The 27773-nt window shown below is 39.8% G+C and overlaps 1 protein-coding gene across 1 annotated transcript; it reads left to right on the top strand.

Moving 5' to 3' along the window:
• Positions 1-635: 635 nt before the first annotated feature.
• LOC308668897 (cytochrome P450 2J2-like) lies at positions 636-25785 on the top strand (the record flags this gene model as incomplete). Its single annotated transcript, XM_081329164.1, has 9 exons — positions 636-806; positions 6475-6637; positions 10325-10474; positions 10678-10838; positions 14867-15043; positions 18555-18696; positions 20348-20535; positions 20723-20864; positions 25601-25785. 9 exons carry the CDS (start codon positions 636-638, stop codon positions 25783-25785), a joined length of 1479 nt encoding a protein of 492 aa, XP_081185290.1.
• Positions 25786-27773: the final 1988 nt, after the last annotated feature.

The raw sequence follows: 27773 nt of genomic DNA, 5'->3' as shown, positions 1-27773 counted from the left end.
GAACGTGATTCAAGGAGAGAATTGGGGGATCCCTATCCTTGAAGCATGGGCCTGACACCCAATTACCATAAAGATGGTTGTATGAAGGGATAGTTGTAAAATGATTCTAGGAACCAAATGAAACCTGAGCCTGGACATCTGGAACATCTGGAACTCAAGAACTTAGATTTCTTTTTAATGATTCAGCTTTCAGTCTGTGCTTAGAATGAAATATATTAAGGCAATCACCAATTTAATGGTAAGGCAAAAAGGAATAATAAAGGTATTGGCCCAGAAGGCAAAACACAATATCACAAAGGATGACTTGTACTAATCAAACCACATGACTTCTCTTGGATGTAATGATGCTTCAGAGTTGGGCAATTGTTCCTGCTAAAGTTTTAGCATAAATTATTTCCAGATCTGGTCATGGGTTAGGTAGCAAGGGTGATGACACCACTTTTAGGTAGGCATCAATAAGCACCCATAGCTCACCATCTACACTTTGTTGCTTGGATTAAGAACAGTTGTTGCAGGAACTTTTTCCAACAATGAAATATATAACACAAGAAGAAAAGCAAAAAGCCATCAGATAAAAGAAGACGATCGCCTTTAGATCAACCAGAAAGTCTCAAAGATAAAGATCCAACAGGAAAATGATAGTGACAGGGATATTTTTGTTTATTTTGCTGCTTGCTCTGCTGATTGTGTTTTTCTTCAAACAACTCTGGTCCCAAAGACATTTGCCTCCTGGTCCTTTGGCTCTACCTTTCATTGGGACCTTGTGGACGGATGGGTTTTGGCTACATGAAGATTTTTTCCGGAAGGTATTTCTTTCTAAATAATCAAGCTATAATATGTACAATAATTCTCAATGGAGTTTTTTGTACCATAACTATAAACAAATGTATTCACCTGGTAAAATATTCCTGCATGATAAGGAATTTAATTAATCAAGGCATAGTGGTGACACTTGATTAATTTTCTCATCATGCCCGAATTTTCAAGCCAAGACCTTTTTGCCAACATTTCACAGAGCTGGTTGTGAAATGATGAGGTTGAATTTTTAGAAGGCAAATTCTAATTCAATCTTACAAACAAACAAAAAAGCTTTAATAATGGGATGAATTCACCAGAGGAAGGGGTGGTTTCCCCTTCATTCTGCTCAAATGAGACATTCCTCTGTTGAAGATGCTTTATGCTGTATTCCTGCAATGGACAGTAGGTGGAACTTGGTAGCCTAAGTGATTCTGTCTAATTTTGCAATTCTATGTTGATTTCAAAAACTTTCTGGATCTGAGTTATGAGGAGTAATACCTTCTTTAGATAATGTAGCTGGCTGGAGAAAGAAGCAATAAAACAGATTTGTCTGTACAGAGATTTCATATCTGCTTAGCAGATATTGGTGATTATAATGTCTAATTTGACTACTTCTCCATTGTTGGCACATACCCCAGCATCAAGTCTTTTAGCAATATAAGATATGTAACTCCTTAGAATTCAGAAATAATTTTCAAGAAACAGTGTGTGATGGGGAATATCATTTAATTGGACACCACTGTTGGTGGAATTATGATACTCTAATAATATTCCTCCAATAGACAGTACCATAATTAGTCATTGTCTGTTAAATCAAGTTGAAACAACATTTTTGCCTAGGTAGTGAAAGCCATTCTTCTTCTGGGTTCTAATAGTTCATCAAAAAATCAAAGGTAAAAGAATCATACAACTCAAGGTGAAGGTTATAAAACCATGAAAACTGATGTGATTGACCAGGTCCACCACTCCAACAGAGGGGGGGATACTGTGGATCCCATCAGTCAAAGAATTTCAGTTGGCAGGACTGAAGAAAAGAGACTTCTCTGCCATGGCTCCTGCATTCTGGAACATCCTATCCACTGAATTGAGATTGCTTCCCACCCTCCTGACTTTTAGTAAGCGTCTTAAGACTTGGCTTTGTCAAATGGCTTGAGATCCAATGGGTGAGCATCACACTGGAGGTAATGGTCTAGTTCACAGGTCTGCAACCCAGTCCTCTGCTATGTGTAGTCCCCCCAAAAAAAAGTGGGACTAAAAAAGTTCAACCAATCAATTCAAATATGCAGGGTAGGTGCATATCTCGCCTTGGCTCCACTCTTCAAACCCTGTTCTGCGCATGTGCGCATCTACATGCATGCACACACATTTTTTTGCGGCTCCCAGTTTTTCCTTTTATGAGTTAACCGGTTCCAAGTGGCTCTTTCACTGTTTCAGGTTGCTGACCCCTGGTCTAGTTAAACCCTAACCCCACTTTCCCCACTGCTGTATATCCAGCTCCCTCCTTTACCATCTTGTGCTAATGAATTTATTTTATCTGCCTTGTTACTTATATTTGATTATTTTAATGTTTCTAAGGTTTCTACTTTGTAAGGCACCCAGAGTCATTTGACATAAAATGGGCAGCAAATAAATTTCATAATAAATAAAAAAATAAAAACAAAAACCCAGAATGTAGTAGCAAGACATAGTGACTGAGTACTGTAGAATTATTTTGGAATGCTAGAACAAGTACTGTATTAGAATTCTATTCTCAATAAAGCACCAAAGGGCTTTTACGTGAACTAATGCATCTCCAAGCAACAGTTACAAAGAGAGGGGAAAACAGGAGAAATAAATATTATGAGCCGAGAATGTTATTCATTCTGCACATGTACATTTTTAGAGAAATGATTCAGCTGGATAGAGAAAAAGCTCATTTCCTTTTTCTTTTTGGCCTAAGAGAAGCCAGAAAACAGTTTACCATATTAGAATAGAATAGAAATAGAAATAGAAATAGAAATAGAAATAGAAATAGAGTAGAGTAGAGTAGAGTAGAGTAGAGTAGAGTAGAGTAGAGTAGAGTAGAGTAGAGTAGAGTAGAATAGAATAGAATAGAATAGAATAGAATAGAATAGAATAGAATAGAATAGAATAGAATAGAATAGAATAGAATAGAGCTGGAAGGGACCTTGGAGGTCTTCTAGTCCAGCCGCCTCCTCAAGCAGGAGAACCTATAACATCTCAGACAGGTGGCTGTCCAGTCTCTTCTTAAAAATCTCCAGTAATGGAGCACCAATGATTTCTGGGGGTAAGTTGTTTCACTGGTTGATGGTCCTCACTGTTAGGAAATTTCTCCTTAGTTCCAGGACTCCGAGGTCCCTCTCGCAGTTGCTGTTTTTAAGCCAGGTCTAACCCAATCTGTATTTGTACCTTTGGTTTATCCTGCCTAGATGTAAGACTTTGCTTTTCTCCACATTGAAACTCATTTTAGGGATATTTGAAGTGACTTTTTAGGGATATTTGAAGTCTTTTTGCTAGGTGTCTGCATGTCTTCTTTGGGGGGGGATGGTTGTGGGTCTGTGTGTTTCTGTCTAAGGGAAGAAATCGATAGGTCAGTTGGGTAGGATTGGGCAGAGGGGGTTGTTTGTTGTATGCTTTTTCTTTCTTTGGATATTGTGTTTCCTTCTGTGTGTGACATTCCTCCATTTGTCTTCCTCCAAGGGTTTATCGGTAGGGTCAAGTCCTCTGGGAGTTATTTGTTTGTGGTTTGGTTCAGTTTGGGTGGAGCTTTCTTTCATATGTTGGGGTTTGGCTAGAGTTGCTTCTAAGTTCCTTTCCTGTAGTAGTTCACATAATTTGCATCTGACGCATGTATAGTTTGGGTGTTCTTTAGTAATCTGATTGTTGTTGTTAGCTGCGAAGTCGTGTCCGACCCATCGCGACCCTATGGACAATGTTCCTCCAGGCCTTCCTGTCCTCTACCATCTTCTGGAGTCCATCTAAGCTCACACCTACTGCTTCAGTGACTCCATCCAGCCACCTCATTCTCTGTCGTCCCCTTCTTCTCTTGCCCTCAATCTTTCCCAGCATTAGGCTCTTCTCCAGTGAGTCCTTCCTTCTCATTAGGTGGCCAAAGTATTTGAGTTTCAACTTCAGGATCTGGCCTTCTAAAGAGTAGTCAGGGTTGATCTCCTCTAGGACTGACCGGTTTGATCGCCTTGCAGTCCAAGGGACTCGCAGGTGTCTTCTCCAGCACCATAGTTCAAAAGCCTCGATTCTTTGGCGCTCAGCCTTTCTTATGGTCCAGCTTTCACTGCCATACATTGCAACTGGGAAGACCATAGCCTTGACTATACACACTTTTGTTGACAGGGTGATGTCTCTGCTTTTTAGTGTGCAGTCTAGATTTGCCATGGCTTTCCTCCCGAGGAGCAAGTGTCTTTTAATTTCTTGGCTACAGTCCCCATCTGCAGTGATCTTGGAGCCCAAGAAAATAAAATCTGTCACTACCTCCATTTCTTCCCCATCTATTTGCCAGGAATTGAGAGGGCCTGATGCCATGATCTTGGTTTTCTTAATGTTTAGTTTCCAAAATCAGGCTGGTAATACTCATTATTCAATACTTATTCTGGCATGCTAGAATAACAAGCAAACATCACATGATTCAGTTGGAATGAGAAAAGGCTTGTTGAAAGAAAAATCAGGTCCAGTTCCAAGCTGGGGAATAAAAAATGGAGGCTAACTGCTTAGGAAAGAAGGTTCTTGTTTATTGATGAGCAACAGCATGCAGTTCTGGGACAGCTGACAAAATGCAATTAAGAGTGAGTAGGTTTTTATACCTTCTTTGGGCTTTTTGTTTCAGATGCCTGTTTTGAAATATGCCAGCAATTTCATAAGGCTCTCTATAGACTGTAATAGTGTTACTAAACTCTTTTGGTTTGGGGTTTGACTAACAAGGTTATCCTCCAAACTAACAGAATAATAGAATAACAGAGTTGGAAGGGACGTTGGAGGTCTTCTAGTCCAGTGTTTTTCAACCACTGTTCCGCGGCACACTAGTGTGCCGCGAGATGTTGCCTGGTGTGCCGTGGGAAAAATTGAAAAGTAATTATAAAATACTTTCTTTGTGTTTATTTGATTCCTATTCAAGAGAATTACTTTATATATAGTCAATATAGGCACAGAGTTAAATTTTTTAACATTTTCTAATGGTGGAGTGCCTCGTGATTTTTTTCATGAAACAAGTGTGCCTTTGCCCAAAAAAGGTTGAAAAAACACTGTTCTAGTCCAACCTATCTACATGGATCATACAGTATATTACAAGGAAGATGATCAATTTCTACAAATTAGTTTTATGCAGATTGATTTGCTCTTCTGGCCAATCTTAATTTAGGTTGCAACCCATCTGATGAAGAACATTAGATCAGGTCACAACAAAGTCTGTAAACTGTCTCTCAATATAACAATCAGTTGGGAGGCTTCCAGTTTGCGCATGCAGTGCTTTTGGACATGTAAAGAGAGCTCCCTCCCTGCCATCTGATCTTTCTTCATTGGAGAAAAGGGTCGAAAGTTGTCCTGGAGGGGTGACCACTGCAAGGAGGCCCTCCTGTGATCATGGAAGGGCAGCAGCCCTCCACCTGAATCCATAGTAGCTCCTTTTGGCCTGAAGAAGAAGAGACCGATGGCCGATCATTAAGCTGTTCCCTGCCAAAAGCCAAAAGCACCATCTAGCACAACAAAGCAATCTGGAGGACTTGGGTGAGACCTTTCCTTTCTTATTGCCCTAACTGCTTGCCTGTGGAACTTCTCTGAAAATTTTCTCCCCCCCCCCTTTTTTTGAATAAACAGCTTTTGTATACTTGGGGGAATAACATTTTAAGCCTTAAAGTGAAGGAAAAAAACACCATCTGATTAAGCAAAGAAACTAAGCAATCTCATTCCTACCTATTAAAAAGCTCATATTTTTGTGGGGATCTACTACCCTATTTTCTGTTTAAGATGTGAACTAAGGAAAAAAGAATGGACTAATTATATAAAAGCTTTATATTAATTTGAAAAAAGTATTTTACAACTTATTCTATATGCTACAGCTGACATCCTGTGGCTAAATTTGGAATTGCAGGTAAACCTTTTGCTTATTCTGACAGCTGACTGAATAACAGAGTTGTCCTTGATATTATCTTCAAAGACAAGTGTGGGAACACCTGGTACTGAAAACAACTTTTAGGAGCATTGGAGGTGGAAAATTACTGACTTCTATTAAAATAGCTTCCATGGAAGACTTAGTTGTAAACATTAATGAAATGGATGACTATATCCCATCACTTAACTACAAATTGATATTGGACACGATCTTGGCTATAACTGAGCAAATTATCTGTCAGTCACAGGAGGAATGGGCAGTAAGACGGCCATCTCTCATTTGAGGCATGGGAGAAGGGAGCAAACAGATGGGAGAAGGTGGACTTCAAGTAGAAACACAGAGAAAGGAACATCCCAGCAATTTTTTTTAAAAAAAGTAGATAAAGTTCTTGGCAGGGATCTTGGAGAAAAAAGAATTCTAAAGATCAGAGAATTGCATATGGTGAAAGGTCTTAGAATTGAGGATTTAAGAAAAAAACTGTAGGTGGGTGTAATAACTATAAATAATCTGTTTTCTTTAATTGTAACATTTCTCAACTTTGATTCACTCGGCAGCATATAAAACGATATGGAAATATATACACCATGTGGGTTGGACCTAAACGTCTCATAGTGCTGTCTGGATTCAAAACTGTGAAAGAAATAATGAACAGCTTCCCAGGGGAATTCTCTGACCGACCGGATGATCCTTTTTTGATCGCTTTAGGGAAAGGATTGGGTAAGTGCAACTAGAGAAATTATAACTACTAGTAAGATTATTCACAGTATTGGGGGGAAATTAGGCATAGTAACCAAAATAATTTATTGGCATGAGATAAGCAAAAGGAATACTACTTCATCTACTTTGCACCCAATTATTGTACACCTCCATAGCTTTCTATCTGGCCCATTATATTATGCATCAATTTAGACATTACTTCTTTTTCACTAAAAAACTACCTCTTTTTTGGAGGCTCTCATCATCCCCATCTAACTAACACTTTCTCCATTTTCCTTTGTCTCTTCAGTCCCTTCCTTCTCCTTCATATTTGGCTTCTTCCTCCAGATTTTGCAAATTCGTTTTTTCACAAATTCTGTCTGTATGACCAACTCAGCTAAATATCTATTGAGTCCTTTCCAAGGACCAGGGATGATGATGATGATGATGATGATGAATGTGAGGAGGAGGAGGAGGAGGAGGAGGAGGAGGAGGAGGAGGAGGAGGATTTACTAAATTTGTTTGTCACTCATCTCATCATGAAGTGTCTCTGGTGGCTTGCAATGTTAAAAGTGATAAAACTATATTTATTTATTTATTTATTTATTTATTTATTTATTTATTTATTTATTTATTTGCCACCCATCTTACCATAAGGTAACTCTTGGTGGCTTCCTTATACAGACAGGTAATCCTCGACTTACGACCACAACTGAGCCCAAAATTTCTGTCGTTAAGTGAGACATTTCTTAAGTGACTTTTGCCCCATTTTACGATCTCTCTTGCCACAGCTGTTAAGTGAATCACTGCAATTGATAAGTTAGCAACACGGTGGTTAAGTGAATCTGGCTTCCCCATTGACTTTGCTTATCAGAAAGTCGCAAAAAGGGGGAATCACATGACCTTGGGACACTGCAACTGTCACAAGTACATGCCAGTTGCCAAGCATCCGAATTTTGATCACATGATCGTGGGGATGCTGCAATGGTTGTAAGTGTGAAAAATGGTCATAAGTTATTTTTTTCAGTGCCACTGAAACTTTGAATGGTCGCTAAATAAACTGTTATAATTTGACAACTACCTGTACATACAGTATAATAACTATATATTAATATAAAAGGGGGAAATAGTTGATTTCTGCATATGTATTCATAGCCACATAATGAGCCTTGCATAGCTCAGAGTGAATAGCTCATTTTCCTATCTTTGCTAAGATTACATATAAAGACAAAAAAAAGATTCACAAGGTAGTCTCTTTGACCTGGAGTTTTCTTTTTTAAAAAAGAAGTTTTTATTGCATTTTATAAGGTTAAAAAAGTAAAGGTAAAGGATCCCCCGCACATGCATGCTAGTCGTTTCCAACTCTAGGGGCCGGTGCTCATCTCCGTTTCAAAGCCGAAGAGCCAGCGCTTGTCCAAGGACGTCTCCGTGGTCATGTGGCCGGCATGACTAGACGCCAAAGGCGCACGGAACGCTGTTACCTTCCCACCGCAGTGGTCCCTATTTTTCTACTTGCATTTTTACGTGCTTTCGAACTGCTAGGTTGGCAGAAGCTGGGACGAGTAACAGGCGCTCACTCTGTTACGCGGCACTCGGGATTCGACCCGCCAAACTGCCGACCTTCTGATCGACAAGCTCAGCGTCCTAACCCACTAAGCCACTGCGTCCCTTTTATAAGGTTAGGGAGGGGATATAACAAGAGTCGGGATCAGGGTTTGGGATGGGGTTAGGATCGTGATTGGGGTGGGAACAGGGTTAGGAACAACATTAGGGTTTTCCCCCAATAACATTTTCAAGCTTTAGCAAACAGACTATTGTCCGGGTACATATGTTCAGTTAACGCTAATTAATATAACAGTAAATAGCTGTGATATATATGCTAAGCGATAATCATAAACAATATCAGTTACTCAATACATATCATTCTCCTTACTAATATAGATTCAAAATAACATATCACATTCATTTCTCATTAGTTTGTTTTCCTAACCATTGGTAAAATTTATCCCATGTTTTAAAATAAATTGAATCCTCTTTCTCTTTAACCTCTATGGTTTATCTGTCCAATCTGTCCAGTTTTCTGATGATCCTCAAGAACCGGAAAGTTTAGGACACAAGCATTCAAAGACGCTAATTTTATGATTATTTCATAGCATTTAGCTGTTTTCACATAATGAAAAAAGCAGAAACTTTCACTGTCCGATGCCAGGTGTTGTTTATAAAAGTGGCATGCTTGACTCTTCAGGTAATATCTTAATTTTCTGAAGTTTCCCCCCCCCCCTTATTCCTCCTTCATTTCTACAAAACCCTTTCACCCCCTCTCCTTCTCACCTGGCATTCTTTTAAGGTAAAGGTAAAGGTTCCCCAGCACATGCGTGCTAGTCGTTTCCAACTCTAGGGGCCGGTGCTCATCTTTGTTTCAAAGCCGAACAGCCAGCGCTTGTCCGAGGATGTCTCCGTGGTCATGTGGCCGGCATGACTAGACGCCAAAGACGCACAGAACACTGTTACCTTCCCACCGTAGTGGTCCCTATTTTTCTACTTGCATTTTTACGTGCTTTCGAACTGCTAGGTTGGCAGAAGCTGGGACAAGTAACAGGCACTCACTCTGTTACGTGGCACTCGGGATTCAACCTGCCAAACTGCCGACCATCTGATCGACAAGCTCAGCACCCTAACCCACTGAGCCACCGCATCCCTGGCCTCCTTTTACCACTTGATAAAAGGAACATGCATGTCTTCTTAAGTGCAGGGAGACGATTTTAATTTCTTCAAGAATTGAAATTTCTTTTACAATATCTGATTAAGAAGAATCCAAATTTGTAGTGAATTCCAAATTTAAGAAATTGGTTCCTTGAGGATTAGAAACTGCTCCTTTGAAAATAATGTAACTTACTCACATTTTGATAAAACTGCACTTCTATATTTTCCCACTTTATCTCTTCCACTAATAAAATTTTTAAGAATAATTTCTCACAAATGCAAAGGATGAGTTAAGCAAATCTACTTTCTCTCCACTTTTCATATATATATATATATATATATATATATATATATATATATATATATATATATATATATATATATATATATATATATATATGTGTGTGTGTGGAAAGAAACTTCTTTTATTATCTTTGGCTTTTCTTGCAAGTCTTTGTTCATTCTGAGCCTTTGCTTTCATGACTTCATCTTTGCAGATTCAGGCTATCAGCTGATATTCTGCCTTAGTTATGTGTCCCTCTTCCTATTTTTTGTACTTATCTTTTTTGTCTTCCAGTTTATCAGAGAGATCTTTGTGCAACCGTGCTGGTTTCTTCTTGGATTCTTTCTTTTTCTTTTTTTCTTTTTCAGTGGTATTGTGTTGGATTGTGGATTTTTGATTGTATTTTTCAGAGTTTCCCATGATTCTTCAGTTGTTTTCCCCTTTAGGATTTTTATCCATGGATAAAATCAGTACTTTTAAGTTTAAGACACTGCTTGGATTATATTCTGTTGCTTCTGTTTGCATTATACTGAATTTCATTATGATGTGGTCATTCTCGCCCAAGGTTCTGACAACTTTAACTCCTTCTATCACTTCTTCATAATTACAGTCTTAGAAGGCTTTGATGTGCATTGTAGCTGTTTGGCAAGAACTAGACCTAGCTAGTTTTTTAACATGAATGTTATCAGGAATCATTTATCATTGTCTGCTGATGCCCACAGGAATTATTTTTTCCAGTGGCCACGTCTGGAAACAGCAACGACACATCACCATCACTTCTCTGCGGAAGCTGGGCCTGGGGAAGAAAAGCATTGAGTATCAAATAGAAGACGCAGCTCAGAAACTGGTGGAGACCTTTAGACAAACAAAAGGTCTGTAATTTGGGGTAATGAAAATGGTTCACGTCTGTCTGAAAATAATCTTTTCTATTCTTAGTATTTCAAATAAAAAGAGATGCATTTGATTTGATTTTAACTTTTTGAAAAAAAAATGACAGAATTTCCATTTTTCTTCCTTCATCCCCTGAGAAGTTCTCTTCTTTATGAAATTCATTATAAAATATCTTCATTTGCAGGGCAGCCATTTGACCCTTCATTTTCAATACAACATGCAATTTCTAATGTTGTATGCTCTTTGAGTTTCGGCTATCAGTTTGCTCCTGAAGATGAAAACTTCCAGAAGTTAATTGAAGCCCTTGACACTATTGTGAAAGTCACTGGTGACTTTTTCCATTTGGTGAGTCATCTTTTCTATTAAAGAGACAAAGGTTCCCAAGCAAATATGTATCTGTCAGCGTTTTCACGTAATCATGAATGTAAGGTATGGAGGCAGCCTTGGAAATCATTAGTTGTACTATTCTTCCCAAAAGGTGTGTGTGCTCTTGAGTCAGTCCTGACTCCTGGCAACAGCCTGGATAAATCTTTGCAGTTTTTCAAAATTTCAGAAGTGATTTGCCATTTCCCATTCTTAGGGTAGAGAGAGAGAGGAACTGACCCAGTGTCACCAGTTAATTTAGTGCTTGAGTTGAAACTAGAACTCAGAATATCTCAGTTTCAAGGCTGGAGCATTAACCCCTATACCAAAGTGGTTTTGTCCATGAAGGAATCCATCATTTCAGTATCACCAGCATAGCAAAAAAAAAAAAAGCCTTGCAAGTTTAGATGCCATTTCTGGAGTACTCTGAAAATTTCAATACTTAAATGTTATTGTGTTGAAGTGTTGAAGCTTAAATGCAAATGAGGTGGATCTATAATTTGTAATCCAAAGATGTATGAAAGAATGAAAGATAAATAAAAAAATTGAGAAAAAATCTCAGCTGGGAAGAAAAACTGAAATTTCAGCTGAAAAGAAAAAAAATATGAAATCTCAACACACAGTGAGTCTAAAACAGCGGTCCCCAAACTTTCCAGCTTGATAGCCCAGCCTAGGTCGGTGTGTGTGGGTGAGTGGCAGGCAAACATGCGTACCTTCCACTCACACAAGCTTCTCCTTCATTGGTATACATAATAACTACCAGCCATTTTTCCATAAAAGAGACCAGGTGGGATTCAGCCAGTTCACACCAGATCAGCAGAACTGGTAGCTAAGTTTTCCTGAGTTCGGAAAACTGCCTGAATCTAGCCCATACCTTGGAAAATCCTATTGACCATGAAAATGAAAGTTGGGTTAGGGTTAGGGCTAGGGTTAGGGTTAGATCACTTTGCAGTCATGGATGTAAAAGTGTTTTAGGGCTAGATTCTAGGAGATTCTCAAAGGAAAGAGAACATAACAACTTTTTGTTCTGACTCTTTTGTTGGCTGCAGTGAAATAAATGGGAAATTCCCTTTATCAATAGATTTTTAGCTTACATATATCTTAATTACTTTTACATTCAACCTTTATAAGCAAATCAATATTCAAATTTAACTTTTAATATTTATACTTCCAAGTTTTAAATGACCAAAGTTTTCTTTATTTCAGCTCATAACAAAATCTAGTATTCAAAGTACACATCTTGTCTATTTAAGTATATTCTATTTTAATTCCCACTAATAAGTCAAAACCTCAATTTTCTTCAGCCTTATTCTAGCTTTCTTTCTTTGCCAATTCGCCTTCCATTTCCATGCTTTCAAGTCATCAAATAGATCTCCCTGTATTATTATATATATTGTTTGAAGTAGAAAAGGCCATCTGGTCACCATTTTTTTGGAAGGAATAACAAATCGTCTCTCCATTTTTCCATCTCGACGTAATTGTCCTGAAATGTTTATCTTCCCTTCAGTCTGTTCTTCTTCTTGATCCTCAAGTTTCTTCTGGTTTGTATAGAAAGTCTTTTCCCTTTTCCATGTTGTCAGTCTCTTTTCTGGGTTTTCCATTAACTGTGTTTGTTGGTCAATTGAATCTTCTATAATCATATTTAATTGTTTCACTTCTATTACATTCTGTGTAGTTAATTCTTTAGTTGTAATCAAAATTTGAGTTCGTATATCTAGGCTGACATCTTCTTCTTTTCTGTAGCTTCTTACTTCATCAGTAGCTGTAAGAATAGTTTCATGAATTGCTTTCAACATCTGTTGAATATCTGTTCCTGATCTTCATCCATGTTCTCTTAATACAGTGTTAAGTTAAAAGCTTTACAATCAGAGAATGAAAATAATTTTGTCACTGAGTATAGAACACAGCTGGGCTTCTCACAGCTGATATCTGTCAAGGTTGCAGTCTTATCTATAGTCTGGGCTTCAAGCCAAGTCTCTTTTAGGCAATAACAAATTGTAATATCAGGTTTAGCCACAAGATGTCGCCCATAACATTTATGTTTTTTTAAGTCACTTTTAAGTCATTTCATTTTCCCATTGAAAATGAAAATTAGGGTTAGGGTAAGGGCTAGGGTTAGGATTAGGATTAGGGTTAGATACGTTTGGAGTCAGGGCTGAAAAGGGGTGTTAGGGCTAGATTCTAGAAGGTTCTCAAAGGAAAGGGAACATAACAGCTTTTCGTTCAGACTTTTGTGGGCGGGAATGAAATACATGGGAAAATCCCATTGACCATGAAAATGAAAGTTGGGTTAGGGTTAGGGTTAGATTACTTAGCAGTCATGGATGAAAAAGGATGTAAGGAGGTTCTTAAAGGAAAGAGAACATAACAGCTGAAACAGTGAAATACATGGGAAACTGCCATTGAAAATGAAAATTAGGGTTAGGGCTAGGGCTAGAGTTAGGGTTAGGGTTAGATCCCTTTGGAGTAATGCCTTAAAAGTGGTGTTAGGGCTAGATTCTAGGAGGTTCTCCAAGGAAAGGGAACATAGCAGTTTTTCATCCAGACTCTTATGTGGGCTGCAGTGAAATACATGGGAAAAATCCCATTGACAATGAAAATTAGGGTTAGGGCTAGGGCTAGGGTTAGATCCCTTTGGACTCAGGGCTGTAAAGGGGTGTTAGGGCTAGATTCTAGGAAGTTCTCAAAGGAAAGGGAACATAACAGCTTTTTGTTTGGACTCTTTTGTGGGCCACCCAGGCCTAGAACAGCCCATCAGAAGTTTGTGGATGCAATTTCCATAAATCCATTCTAGGCCTCAGAGGCCCAGGCCTGAATCCAATAAGGTAACCGGTTGTTCAGGTATTTCAATCCCACCACTACATGTGCTCCTAGCTGTAGCATAGCCTACTTACTGGCCTTGTGCTCCTAGCTATAAGATGGCCAAAAGTGTAACTGCCCCTATACCCCACCCCCAGGGCCTAAACTGCCTAAAGGTTTATAAGGATACGCTACTCACCTCTTGAGAGAGGGTGGAGGCTGTAATGGCCTCACTTCCCTTCTCTTTCCCACCTATGCTTGTAACTTGAAATGACAAGACCGGGAAGGGGAAGTAAGTAACATTCCCTGAACACTGCCTTCTGAAGGGAACATGCTGCACTTATTTTGGCCAGGAAGGTCAGGATTGCTAAACTTTACACATAACTAGCTAAAGAGAAAGAAATTAACTGTCTCCTGCCAAGCAGTAAATGCTCTGGGGATAGGTAACTTTTTTCGAATCCGTAGTAACTTTGACCAGTTGTACTTGTGCTTTTATTCAGTTAGCCAAGAGTTTGAACCTGCTATCTGTCCAATTACACTTGGAGCAGGCGATCACTTCAACTCTGAAGTAAATCTTGTTTATCATTATGTACATCTTTTCATTTTACACAGGTAGCTCAGGGGGGTTGCAGGATTAAAATGCACAAACCCACAAGCACCCAAGGATAAGCAATGACTCCCTCACCTGATGCAAATGTCTTTGGAATCAGTCAGGTCTTCAATATCTTGCAAAAAAACCCTACCTTGGTTGCGAATATATGAATTTCTCTGAGTAGGGATGCTCATTTTTTGAGCCAAAAGATTATCCTGAGGTGCTAACTCAAACTTTCTCCTTTACAAGCTAGTAGAATGAGAAAATCCAACCCATGCAGTTGATTTATTATTTAGCCTGGCATGTGAATCCAGTTGAACTAATTTATTATATCGCAGATCAGTTAGCCATAGGTAAACAGGCTTTTGGAGACAATAAGATTATTTTATAATAGCTTTATAATAATTTATCTGCCTTTAATATTATTTGTTTCCTACAAGTATTTGGAAACTTTTCTGGAGAACTTTTGACACCTGATACCATGTATTGTTTGCCATATTTTAATGTTTTTGTAATATTTTTGCTTGGTTATTAAATGCTATCTATTATTGTGAGCTGCTGAAAGTCTTTTAACTGTGTTGGGAACTAACTAAAAACTTTTCCTCTACCTTTTTATTAGATGTATAGTGTGTTCCCACGATTAATGAACTACCTCCCAGGCCCTCACAAGAACGCCCTGGCTGCTGTGGATGTGATTGTCTCCTTTGCAAAGCAGGAAATAGAGAAACACAAAGAACTTCACTCTCTGCATGAGCCACAAGATTTCATCGATCATTATCTTCTTCAAATGGAGAAGGTATGGGTTTATTATAGCTCAATACATGAACAAGGAATTATTACATTCCTTGCTATAAGTAAACAGGGGGAGCTACTGATATTGTCTTCATTAGATTTTTCTTCTTTTTCATGCAATTCCTATTGTGACTTTAGCCCCTGCTAAATTCAGATTGCTTCTAAATAAATAAGAAATATATCGTACCTCTGCAACCTCAGACTCTTGCTAGATCTAGACAGTTCTTTGTGTAGGGAAATAGAAATTCGTGTTTGTCATCCTGTCATGTTTGCCTTCCACACCTTTCCCCCTTTTCTAAAGAAATTCCACTAAGAAGGAAAAGAATTAACAGGGACTTTGGTTAATTCATACTTAAATGAATACTCTCCCTGAAATATTTGATAAAGGACAGATAAAGCCTTGTCTATCAGTAAAAATGTAAAACAATTTGAAACAATATTTTAATGTTTAATGTTTCAGTGTCTTCAGAAAAAGATTGGTTTTTTTTAGAAGCAACATTTATCAATTTGAAGTTACTTTGCACCGGGTCACTTTATTTACAATTATATTGTAAATAAATGCCCTGGACCTGGCTATTTTGAACAACTATCATCCGGTCTCCAACCTTCGCTTTCTTGCGAAGGTTGTTGAGAGCGTGGTGGCGCATCAGCTCACTCTGTTCCTGAAGGAAACCGATTACCTGGACCCGTACCAATCGGGCTTTAGGCCCGGTAAAGCACGGAGACGGCATTGGTCGCGCTGGTGAATGATCTCTGGCAGGCTCGGGACAGGGGTTGTTCCTCTGTCCTAGTCCTATTAGATCTCTCAGCGGCTTTTGATACCATCGACCATGGTATCTTACTGCGGTGCCTCAGGGGGTTGGGAGTGGGTGGCACTGTTTTGCAGTGGTTTTCCTCCTACCTCCTGGGTCGTTCACAGTTGGTGTTGGCTGGAGGGCAGAGGTCGGCCTCGAGGCCTCTCGTTTGTGGAGTCCCTCAGGGGTCGGTCCTCTCGCCTCTCGTGTTCAACATCTATATGAAGCAGCTGGGGGAGATCATTCGTGGTTTTGGGGTGGGGTATCATCAGTATACTGATGATACCCAGCTTTTTATCTCTACCCCAAACCACCCCAGTGATGCCCTCGATGTGATGTCCCGTTGCCTGGAGGCAGTCTGGGTCTGGATGGGGAGGAACAGGCTTCGGCTTAATCCCGACAAGACTGAGTTGTTGTACGTACCGGCATCTCGGGAAATTCAGTTCATTCCATCTTTAACTATGGGGAGTGAGGTGTTACCCCCCGTAGATAGGGCTCGCAACTTGGGTATCCTCCTGGACTCACAGCTCAGTTTGGAAGACCACGTAGGGGCTGTGGCCAGGGGGGCTTTTGCCCAGGTTCACCTGGTGTGCCAGTTGTGGCCCTATCTGGACCGGGATGCCCTGCGTACAGTCACTCATGCGCTCGTGACCTCTCGGATAGACTACTGCAATGCCCTCTACATGGGGCTGCCCTTGAGGACCACGCAGAGGCTTCAACTGGTGGAGAATGTGGCCACGCGAGTGGTGATGGGGGTTTCCCGATACTCCCATGTAACACCTCTGCTCCGCAAGCTGCATTGGCTTCCAGTTGCCCTCCAGGTGAGATTCAAGGTGCTGGTGATGACCTATAAAGCCCTAAATGGCATGGGTCCGGATTACCTACGGGAGCACCTGCTGCTGGCATCAACTTCCCTTCATCCTGTGCGCTCCCACAGAGAGGGCCTCCTCAGGGTGCTGTCGGTCAGGGATTGCCAGTTGGCGGCCCCCAGGGGGAGAGCATTCTCTGTGGGCGTGCCAGCCCTTTGGAATCAACTCCCTGTTGAGCTCCGGATGGCTCCCGACCTTCGCTTTTTCCGCCGTGACCTGAAGACTTGGTTGTTTGAACAGGCAGGCCTGGACTAAGGGTTTGGGTTTATTTTTAACTATTTATTGTTGGGGCTAAATTAATTTAATTTATTTTTAATTTTTGTATGTTGTGTTTTATTGCCCTGTACACCACCCTGAGTCCTTTGGGAAAAGGGCGGTATAGAAATTTAATAAATAAATAAAATAAATAAATATACCATCAGTCTTGAGTGTACTATTAGCCTGGTCACCACATTGAAGATATACAGTCTTCTTAATATTGGACCCCATTCTTAAACCATTAAGGCAGGTGTTCCACTCTCTATGAATGGTTTAAGGATGGTTCATTTTTCACTCTCTATCATGATATCATCAGTATATAATAGCATCTGTGAGTGTTACAATTGTAGGTTTCTGGTTACAGTGTCCATATTGGGTATAAAGAACAAGGTTGATTGGTTGAACCATAGTGGATGGAAAAGAAACAGATCATATAGTACTTGATAACAATGTGGAACTTGGCATCAAGAGCATGTGAAGTGTTAGTGCCGCTTTATACTGCACTGCTGAGACCACACTTGGAATACTACATCCAGTTTTGGTCGCCATGATGCAAAAAGCTCTTGTGACCCTAGAAAAAGTACAGAAAATTGTAACAAAGATGCTTAGGGAACTGGAGGCTAAAACATAAAGAACAGTTGCAGGAACTGGGTATATTCAGTTCAATAAAGAGAAGGACTGGGGTGACATGAGTTTTTTATTATTATTTATTCACTAAATTTTTATGCTGCCCATCTGCCCTACAAGGTGATAGCAGTCTTCCAATATTTAAGGGGCTGTCACCAAGAAGAGGGGATCAAGAAGCAATGGATAAAAATTTATCAAAGAGACATCCAATGTAAAACTAGGGAAAAATTTCCTGACAGTGAGAACAATTAATCAGTGGAGTGGCTTTGCCATCGGAGATTATGGATGTTCTGTCACTGGAGGTTTTTAAGAAGAGATTGCATAGCAATTTGTTTGGAATGGTATAGAATCTCCTGCTATCAATCAAATGTTTTTTTTCAAGCTCAACTGACTGCCACATGTATGGTGGTTTGTTCTCAAGTTGCTACTCCATAAATAGGCAGATAGCATGTATTATGTCAGTTGTCCCAGAATTCTTCATGATGTTGCATTGATTTGGTGAAAGCTTAATGATGACTCAGAAGAATACTAGCATGCATTCAGAATTCTCATGGTGTTTCATAGTATTCTCAAAAGCTTGCAGTTTGAACAGTCATGCCCATCTCTTTTAAGCATAACTTTAAATTAGAATGCATGTAGATAATCCTGGTTGTGAATTTTTGTGATTCACCCTAGTAGGTACCCATAATCACTGTTCCACATGCAAGCATTTACTGAGGTAACCAACCATAAAATAAAAGGAAATGAATTCAAGTTCTTTGAAAATCAAATCTCTCTTTGATCTTGGCTATTTTAAGATAGTGTTTTAGTGTAAATCTGTCAGTCTAATTATGACTCTTCTGCATTGATTTTCCTATATAATCATAGGAGTATATTTATTCTAGTGACTTATGGCACAGAGGGAAAAATAATCACAAGAAACCTGCATAGAATTATTGCAATTTTCATTTTCCATTTTAAACATCAGAGCAGGAATGACCCCAACTCTACCTACAATGAAGACAACCTGGCTCAGTGTATTTTTGATTTTTTTTCTGCTGGAGTAGACACAACCTTTGCTACTATGATGTGGGCACTGCTCCTCTTGACAAATCATCCTGACATCCAAGGTGAGAGAAATCTAGGCTGTGGGAACAAGGGCCAGTTTCAGGTTCTAAAACACAGAGAAATTATTTGAAAATACTCTTCATAATAATTTTCCAATTTAGATTCTTGACCGTATAAACTGCAGGATGAACTTAGCAGGTTTAAAGAAAAGCCAAGAATGCACATATATAGAGTCTTCTTTGAAACCTCAGTAAAACATTATGTCAACTCTACAACAAACCTGGCTGCAGCCATCTTGCTAATTCAAGGTTGCCACATGAATGGGAGGGGGAGCAGAGGATTTCTACTAGTCTAAACAATTCTATGTCCCATGGGAACCAAGGTCATTTTTGTTGGTTAGGCTGGGGGGGGGGGGTTTGAGCATCTTGGCAGAAAGCCCACCGAAGTATTCTATAGAGAAACATAGTTGATTGCGGAGCACTGGGGTAGGAAGTTTAACTTTGTAATAGTGTAACTCTTTGGAGAAGATTTCAGACTTGGTTTCACTTTTGACCGTGCCGATACTATGTAACCAATAAACATGTTCTTTGAGGGATCTATCAGCCTCGGAGTTCTGATTTATTTGGTCTCGTCTATCAGAACACTGACACATTTAGTGATTAACTAAAAGTTGAACATCAATACAGATCTAAAACAGTTAACACACTTTAAATGCAGAAATGTACCAAGGTTTTCAGATTTCTTATTTGTTTCTGGCCTATATTGTGTATACACAACCAAATTCAGTAAGATAATAAACAGGGGGGGAAATCAAAATGGTGGCCAAGGCTCCCTGCTATGGAAATAAGGGATGGGAGCATTGTGGGATGTTCCTTGCCACTTGGGGCACCAAATGAACCCTCCACCTTCTCCTTAACCCTAACTTCTTCCTAACCTGCTACCTCCTTGTCTGCTACTTGAGTGGAGGTTGGAGGGACCAAGATGGGATGGCTGCAGCAAAGGGGTTGAAGGTGTGGTGAAGATGGGAGACCAAAGAAGGCTGGAGCTTGCACAGAGGATTGGCCAAGGATTGGGAACCAGCCAAGCTCATATATTGGGTGCAGAAAGAGCAGAGCCAACCTAGTGTCATCATCATCAGTGTTGAGGGATGTGGCCAGGATGATAATGTCAAGAAGGGGAGAGCTGGTCAGTGTGAATCTGAAGGTGTCGCAGGTCTGGAGACTCTGGTAGAGAGTGTGTGCTGAAGGCAGATGGCTGGCTGAGGGGTAGTGATGAATGGACTTGGAGTTGAATCTGGAGCCAGATTGGAAACTCAACAAGCTTCTTGGAGCTGGAAGGAAGAACTGGCCCAGAGCCTAGAACGTCAACAGAGGCCTTGGCCATAAAAAGTGTGGTCTGGATCAGAGACTGGAGAAAGGATGCATTGAATTCTGAAGACTGACGAGACTGAAGAAGATTCAGTGGAATATTTGAACTGAAGCAGCAATTTGCATCAATATTCTGAATCTTTTTGAACTGGATCTAATCAGAGCCCAGGAAGGACATTTTTAATCTGCTCTCCTTTATGACATCCAAAAGGAGGATGAGATTACCTTTAATGCCCTAAAGCTTGTCCTACATCCTAAAGTTCCACTAAGGATTACAATTCAGAAATAAATAAATGAAACACAATATTGAAAATGAAGATTTCTTTTCCATCATTTTTTTTTCTAGAGAAAGTCCAGAAGGAGATTGAAGATGTGTTTGGCATCTCAGGGTCAATTTCCTATCAGGATCGGAAGAAGCTGCCCTACACCAATGCTGTGATTCATGAAATGCAGCGTATCGAATATGCCTTGCTACTTGGGGCTCCCAGGCAAAGTAAAAAGGATGTGAAGATGAGGGGTTACCACATTCCAAAGGTGAGAAACATGGTCAGGCTGCATTCCACTAATCCAACATGAAAGGAAAAGCAGAATATAGATTTGGATAGAAACTCTCTATTCAGGAACTAAAACCAAATGTTTCATGAATATCGTTTGAACTTTTCTGCCTATTTCCCTTATGAAACTGGTCTCTTTAATTATCTCTCTCTCTCCTTTTTTACAGGGGACCTTTATTATCCCAGACCTGCGCTCTGTTCTTCTTGATCCTGAAGAATGGGAGACACCCAACAAATTCAATCCAAATCACTTTTTAGATAAGGACGGGAAGTTCATTGAACGAGAAGCGTTTCTGCCCTTTGGAATAGGTACGTTCATGAGCCCAAAGCAGTGTATAACTTTTAGGAAAGCTAAGGCAGAGTAAGCCAAGACCGGCAATTAATGCTAAAATTAAAAAAAAAACCACCCCAAAACCCCAAAAACCTTTTTTCAATGTTTAAGGAAGAAGAAGAAAGTCAAGAAAATGATAGATCCACTACAGGGAGTGGATGGCAATAAGACAACAGGTCGCAGGGAGAGAGCAGAACAGCTTAATTCCTTCTGTCCATCTGTTTTTATGCAAAAGGAAGAAATAGCACAGCCTATCAAAAGCAGCTCTGAGGGAGATAGACAGAACCAACAGACAAATCAAAATAGGCAAGGAAATGGTAAGAAAACATCAATCCACCCTAAATGGGTATCAATCCCCTGGACCAGATGGTTTGCATCTCAGAGTTCTGAAGGAGTTGATAGATGTAATCACCAAGCCACTGAATGTAATATTTCAAAGCTCATATACTATAGGGGAGGGATGCAGTGGCTCAGTGGGTTAGGACGCTGAGCTTATCGATCAGATGGTCGGCAGTTTGGCGGGTTGAATCCCAAGTGCCGCATAGCAGAGTGAGCACCTGTTACTTGTCCCAGCTTCTGCCAACCTAGCAGTTCGAAAGCACGTAAAAATGCAAGTAGAAAAATAGGGACCACTACAGTGGGAAGGTAACAGCGTTCCGTGCGCCTTTGGTGTCTAGTCATGCCGGCCACATGACCACGGAGACGTCCTCGGACAAGCGCTGGCTCTTCGGCTTTGAAACGGAGATGAGCACCGGCCTTTACCTATACTATAGGGGAACTACCAAATGACTGGAAAAGAACTGATGTGGTACCAAACTGCAGAAAGGGAAATAATGGATCCAGGAAATAATAGACCCATCAATACCTGGGAAAATCCTGGAAAAGCTAATCAAGTGGAGGGTAGGTGACCACCTAGAAATGAAGGTGATTACTAACAACAACAACAACAACAACAACCAATTAACAACCAAGAGCAAATCTCTTACTATCTACACTATCCCACTTCAATGAAGCCCCTCTGGAACTGAACAATTGCTTTCAATAGCCACAATAGCCACCCCCTGGGAAAAAATATGCAGACACCCGTAAAAGAGCATTCATCAGTAGTTCCTTAAAAGGAGGCACAATCCAGCATTTCTGTGATAGGGGGGGGGGAGTATCCCAGACTTCCCTAAGAAAAATAAGATGAATATTGGAGATAGGAGAGTCAATTCTTAGGGGAACAGAAACTATAGTCTGCAGACATGGCAGTCAATTTAGGGAGGTATATTGTCTCCCTGGAGCAAAAATCAAAGATGTAACTAAGTACCTTACTAAAATAATCAATCCCAGGGATTACTACCCCTTTCTTCTCCAACACTTGGGGACCAATGACACAACTATGAATCTGAAAACAATAGCAAGACATTACGAATAGGTAGGGAAGAAAGTTAAAGTTAGGAGCACAAGTGGCATTTTAATCTATACTTCCAACAAAAGGCCAACATCCAATGAGGGAGCAAAGAGTTTTAGAAACGAACCACTGGCTTCCCAGACCATGGTCTGCATTACCTACATGAAGGGCTACCGGCAAGGGATGGACTACACCTCACAAAAACTGGAAAGAATATATTTGGAAAATGACTGGCTCATCTTATCCAAAGGGCTTTAAACTAAAATTGAAGGGGGAGAGGTGCCAATCCTCATGACCATTAGAACCTAATTCCAAGCAAAAACCACTAAATAACCAAATCACATGAGGTAGGGAGTAAATAGAAAGAATAAATAAAAAAAGAAAAACACAATGAAGTAAGAGAGTGATGGAAATCCTAGTTAGAAAGTAGGAGTTATAAGAAACATACCAAAGACCCAAAAAGGACTCCAATGCCTGAACATTAAATGCTCAAAGTTTAGGGAACAAACAGGGTGAATTTGAAGTATTAGTATGTGAAGGTAGATAGGACATAGTTGCATTACTGAAACTTTGTGGGATGAAACTCATGACTGGAATATGCTGATGGAAGGATACAAACTATTCAAAAGAAACAGACCTAACAAAAGAGGAGTTGGAGTCGCATTTTATATATAAATGATTACTACATCTCTACAGAAATATCCAAAATCAAGGATGAAAACCTGCTAGAATCCATATAGATCAATGTAAAAGGGAAAAAAACTGACATTATAGGAGTATACTACAGGCCACCCAACTAAGTAGAAGAAACTGATAAGCACTTTGCTAACAAATTAACAAATGTATGTAGGAAATATACCACAGTAGTAATGGGAGACTAACCACCCTAATATCAACTGGGAGACAAACTTTGCAGCAAGTGGGAGAATGAACAGATTCATAACCAACATCCAAAAGGAAGAGGAAAAGCTATACTGGACCTAATTCTTACTAATAGAGAAGTGATAGAGGGAGTTAAAATTGCAGAACCTTGAGTAAGAATGACCATGTCATTTTGGACTTCAATATAATGCAAACACAAACAATAGAATATTTAATTTAATTTAATTTAATAATTTGATTTCTATACCGCCCTTCTCCCGAAGGACTCAGGGTAGTGAACAGGGCAATACACAATAAAAATTAAAAAGCCATTAAACATCATGCCCATAAAATCAATACATATTAAAGTTAAAACTAGTTTTAAAAACCCAACCCCATCCCGTCAGACCAGGCCAGCTTGTTCGAAAAAGAATGTTTTGAGATCGCGCCGGAAGGAGCGAAGGTCGGGGGCCATCCGGAGCTCAACCGGTAGGCGGTTCCAAAGGTCTGGCGTGCCCACAGAGAATGCTCTCTCCCTGGGGGTCACCAATCGGCATTCTTTGATCGGTGGCACCCTGAGGAGGCCGTCTCTGTGGGAGCGCACTGGATGGAGGGAAGTTGACGCCGGCCGCAGGTGTTGCCGTAGGTAATCTGGACCCATGCCATGAAGGGCTTTGTAAGTCATAACTAACACCTAGTGTTAATCCAACTAGTGTCTTAAACTTTAAAAGAAGTGATTTCAAGAAACTCAAAGAGAACCTAAGAAAAATTCCATAGATAAAAATCCTAAAGGGGACAACAACTCAAGAAACATGGGAAACTCTGAAAAATATGATCATAAAAACCCAGTCCAACACAATACCGCTGAAAAAGAAAAACAAGAAATCCAAGAAGAACCAAGCCTGTTTTCACAAAGATCTCTCAGATAAACTGAAAGACAAAAAGGATAATTACAAAAAAATGGAATGAGAGAGACATAAGTAATGTAGAATATCAGCAGATAGCCTGTATCTGCAAAGATGAAATCAGGAAATCAAAGGCTCAGAACAAGTAACGACTTGCAACAAACGTCAAAGATAATAAATGATAATAAACAGTCGGTCCACTAAAGAGAGAAGATAGAAAGGAAGTAACAGGCAGTAGAGAGAAAGAACTGCTTAATTCATTTTTTTAAATCAGACTTCATGCAAAAAGAAATTATAGACCAGTCTACCAAAAACATACAGCATATTTCTAGACAGACTAGAAATGAAAATTAAAATATGCAAGAAAATGGTAAGAGAACACCTGTCTGATCTTGACTAATATAAATTACTGGGACCTGATGGATTACATCCCAGTTCTGAAGGAGCTGGAAGATATTATCTTAGAACTATTGTACTATATCTTTCAAAAGTCCTGGAGCACTAGCGGTGATGTAATAGCAGTATCCCAGTATTTGAGGGGTTGCCACAAAGAAGAGGGCGTCAATTTATTTTCCAAAGCACCAGAAGGCAAGATAAGAAACAATGAATGCAAACTACTCAAGGACAGAAGCAACCTGGAATCAAGAGAAACTTCCTAACAGTGAGGACAATTAACCAGCTGTTGGTGCTTCATTACTGGAGATTTTAAAGAAAAGCAAGGACAGCTAGCTGTCTGAAATGATATAGGGTCTCCTGGTTGAGCAAGGGTTGGACTAGAAGACCTCCAAGGTTCCTTCCAGCTCTATTCTGATTGATAGATTGATTGACTATAAGCCATTATGTGGTTGTTAAAAACAGATTGTGTCAGGCAAGCCTTATTGTCTTCTTTAATAAAGTTACTAAATTAATGGACCAGCAAAATGCTGTAAAAGTAGTATGCTTGGACTTCAGGAAGGCATTTGAAAAAGTAGAGTCTACTTTTTGATAAGATAGAAAAATATGGGATAGACCAGGGGTAGGCAACCTCGGCTCTTTTATGACTCGTGGACTTCAACTCCCAGAATTCCTGAGTCAGCATAGCTGACTCAGGAATTCTGGGAGTTGAAGTCCATGAGTCATAAAACAGCCGAGGTTGCCTACCCCTGGGATAGACCATGCAATTGACTGACCAACAACACCCAATGGGTAGTACTTAATCATGAGAAGGGTACTGCCCATCTCTGGAAAAAAACATACCATATCAGGGGTTTTTTCCCCATGAATGTATAGTGTAGCTTTGGCAATGGTCTACCATTTTGTATACGTTTTATTAAATTCATCCCTGAAGGCCTGTTCGCAAACAGAGGAAAGCTGGGAAAATACCTCTGCGAATTAAATCTGCTAGAAGCAGAATAAAAGGATAACAGAGTTGGAAGGGACCTTGGAAGCTACTGGGATTCAATTTGGAAATCTATTTTTACTGTTACCATTTTCCCCCCAGATTTTGTTGCTGATAGGGTATACTCTGAAGAACAGATTATTATCTATTTTATGCATGCCTTTGTTTTATCTACAGGCCAACGTTCATGTGTGGGAGAGCAGCTGGCAAGAATTGAAACCTTCATCTTTCTGACCAGCCTGTTGCGGGTCTTCAGACTCCAGTTGCCTGAAGGAGTGAAACAAATCAGTCTGTCCCCTATTGTAAAGCTGACAGTGCATCCACAGCCTTATAAACTGTGTGCTATTCCCACACAGGCTTAAATATATAAGACTCCATAAAAAGCATAAAACTATGTGCTATTCCCACACAGGCTTAAATATATAAGACTCCATAAAAAGCATAAAACTAATTACAGAATAGCTATTCAATATGGTAAATGCAAATATTTACTTGGTGTCTCTTCACTTAATATAATGTTTTGCTTCCTTTTATTCTGCATTGAAACTTCTTCAACCTATTGCTGCATTCACACAATGTACCAAATCAGGTCAATGAAAGACTAGGAGGCTGTGTATGAAAAAAAATGTGCTAAGCAAGGTTGTTATGTTTTCCCTTTGTTTTCTTTGGGTGCCAATAAAACATATCACTTTCCATTTAGTCTTAGTATCATTTTTCAGTTTTAATGAATTTGTCCTATGGGCTTCATGTTAACCAGCCAGAGCAAATTTCATAGTTCCAAAATCATACTGACATTCTTGAAGGGATGAAATGATGCTGTCAGATTTAATAGAACATGAAAAGATGTGCCAACCAGTGCATTTTTCATCCTACACTCAGACCTGAACCTAGACGTGATCCAAATATAGGATTTATCTAAAGTCTCCTGTTGTTACTACCTAATCATTTTCTCTGCAACCTTTCCCAAAGAAGACATTTTTTGCCAGTATTGCTCCAGCTGTCTTTTCTGGCAATTCCTTCCCCAGAATTGTTTGATTATTCAAAATCTTCCTCTAAATCAGTGCAAAGAAAGAGGTCCCTTGGTGTTAATCCTGACCACTGCATTCAGGAGATTGGGTAGGTACCCAATGCAAGAGGCTGTCAGGCTTCTGAGACATTTCCCAAATAGCTACAGAAAGCAGTTGATACCATCTAAATAGAATGGTGGGTAGTAGCAGAATATTCCTGGTATAAGGAAAGTGATCTCATCATGACTGATGTGAATGTCTTTGATCTTCAGATCCCATACTAGCTGATAAAAAAACAGACCAAGTATATGCTTGTCTCAGTGTGAGTTAGCATCATGATAACTTTTTGATTTTGTCTTTGTGGCCATTGATTTCTGAGTCACTCAGACCTTGTCCTGATGGCCTAGACATTTTTTGAATATAAGAAGCCTGGATGAATTTACCAACATCAGGGCAATGAGGTCAAAGCCTTGGCAGTGCCAAAGGCAATACAGCAGCCGTACTCACTGTTAGATACTGGGTTCGTTGCTTCAATGACGAGACGAGGCGAGTGAGTTCAGCAAAGATCATTGTTTATTGCTTGCAGGAACTGAACTGAGAAACAGGGCTGCAAATGCAGCAATTTATACCCTGGCCTCTAGGTGGCGGCCAATAGGTTTAAAGCAACCTATTGCTGCCCTAAAGGCAGCCAGTGGCGGCGCTGGAGACGGGTTGTCTGAGGAGCTGCTTGAGCAACCTTCCAGCAATCCCAATACATCACACTCACCGCTTATACTTGATTCCTTATGTAGGGCCCCACATACAGCTACCTAAGAAACAAACCATCTTGATACCAGCATGTTCTCTCAGCGGATCATTTCCATCTCTCTTCCTGTGACTTGGAGTCATGGCTAGTATAAGAGGTGAAATCCTCAGGCAATGGCCTACCTGATTTTCATGAATGTTCCAAAATATTTTGGAACAATTAAGAATTTATGTTTGTACGCATCACCCCAGGGTACTTAACATTTTTCTCAGCTTAAAATTTGATTTCTTCATCAGAGGTTCTTCAATATTTTGATTTTTTAACTATCATTTTTGTTTTTTGTTTACCTATTTTGAAGCCGGCTAAACCTCCAAAGTCATTTAGCTTCTTCATCAAATATTCCATGCTGCTTTTGACTGTTCTGTTGCAGCCTACTACCAGCCCTGCAGAAAAGGCAGGGACAACTGCTTTACAAAAGGCAAAAGGCTGGAACTAAGCCTGCCAAATTTATTGACACAAAACAGAGCAAACTGAACAAAACACGAATCACAAAACAGGAGCTATTCAAACGGTTGCCTTCAGCAAACCAGCCCTCCCA

This window comes from Vipera berus, assembly GCF_964194415.1.
Source record: "Vipera berus genome assembly, chromosome: 5".
NCBI lineage: Eukaryota > Metazoa > Chordata > Lepidosauria > Squamata > Viperidae > Vipera > Vipera berus.
Note: the sequence above shows the minus strand (reverse complement) of the source record. Positions and strands in the feature narration are given on the sequence as shown.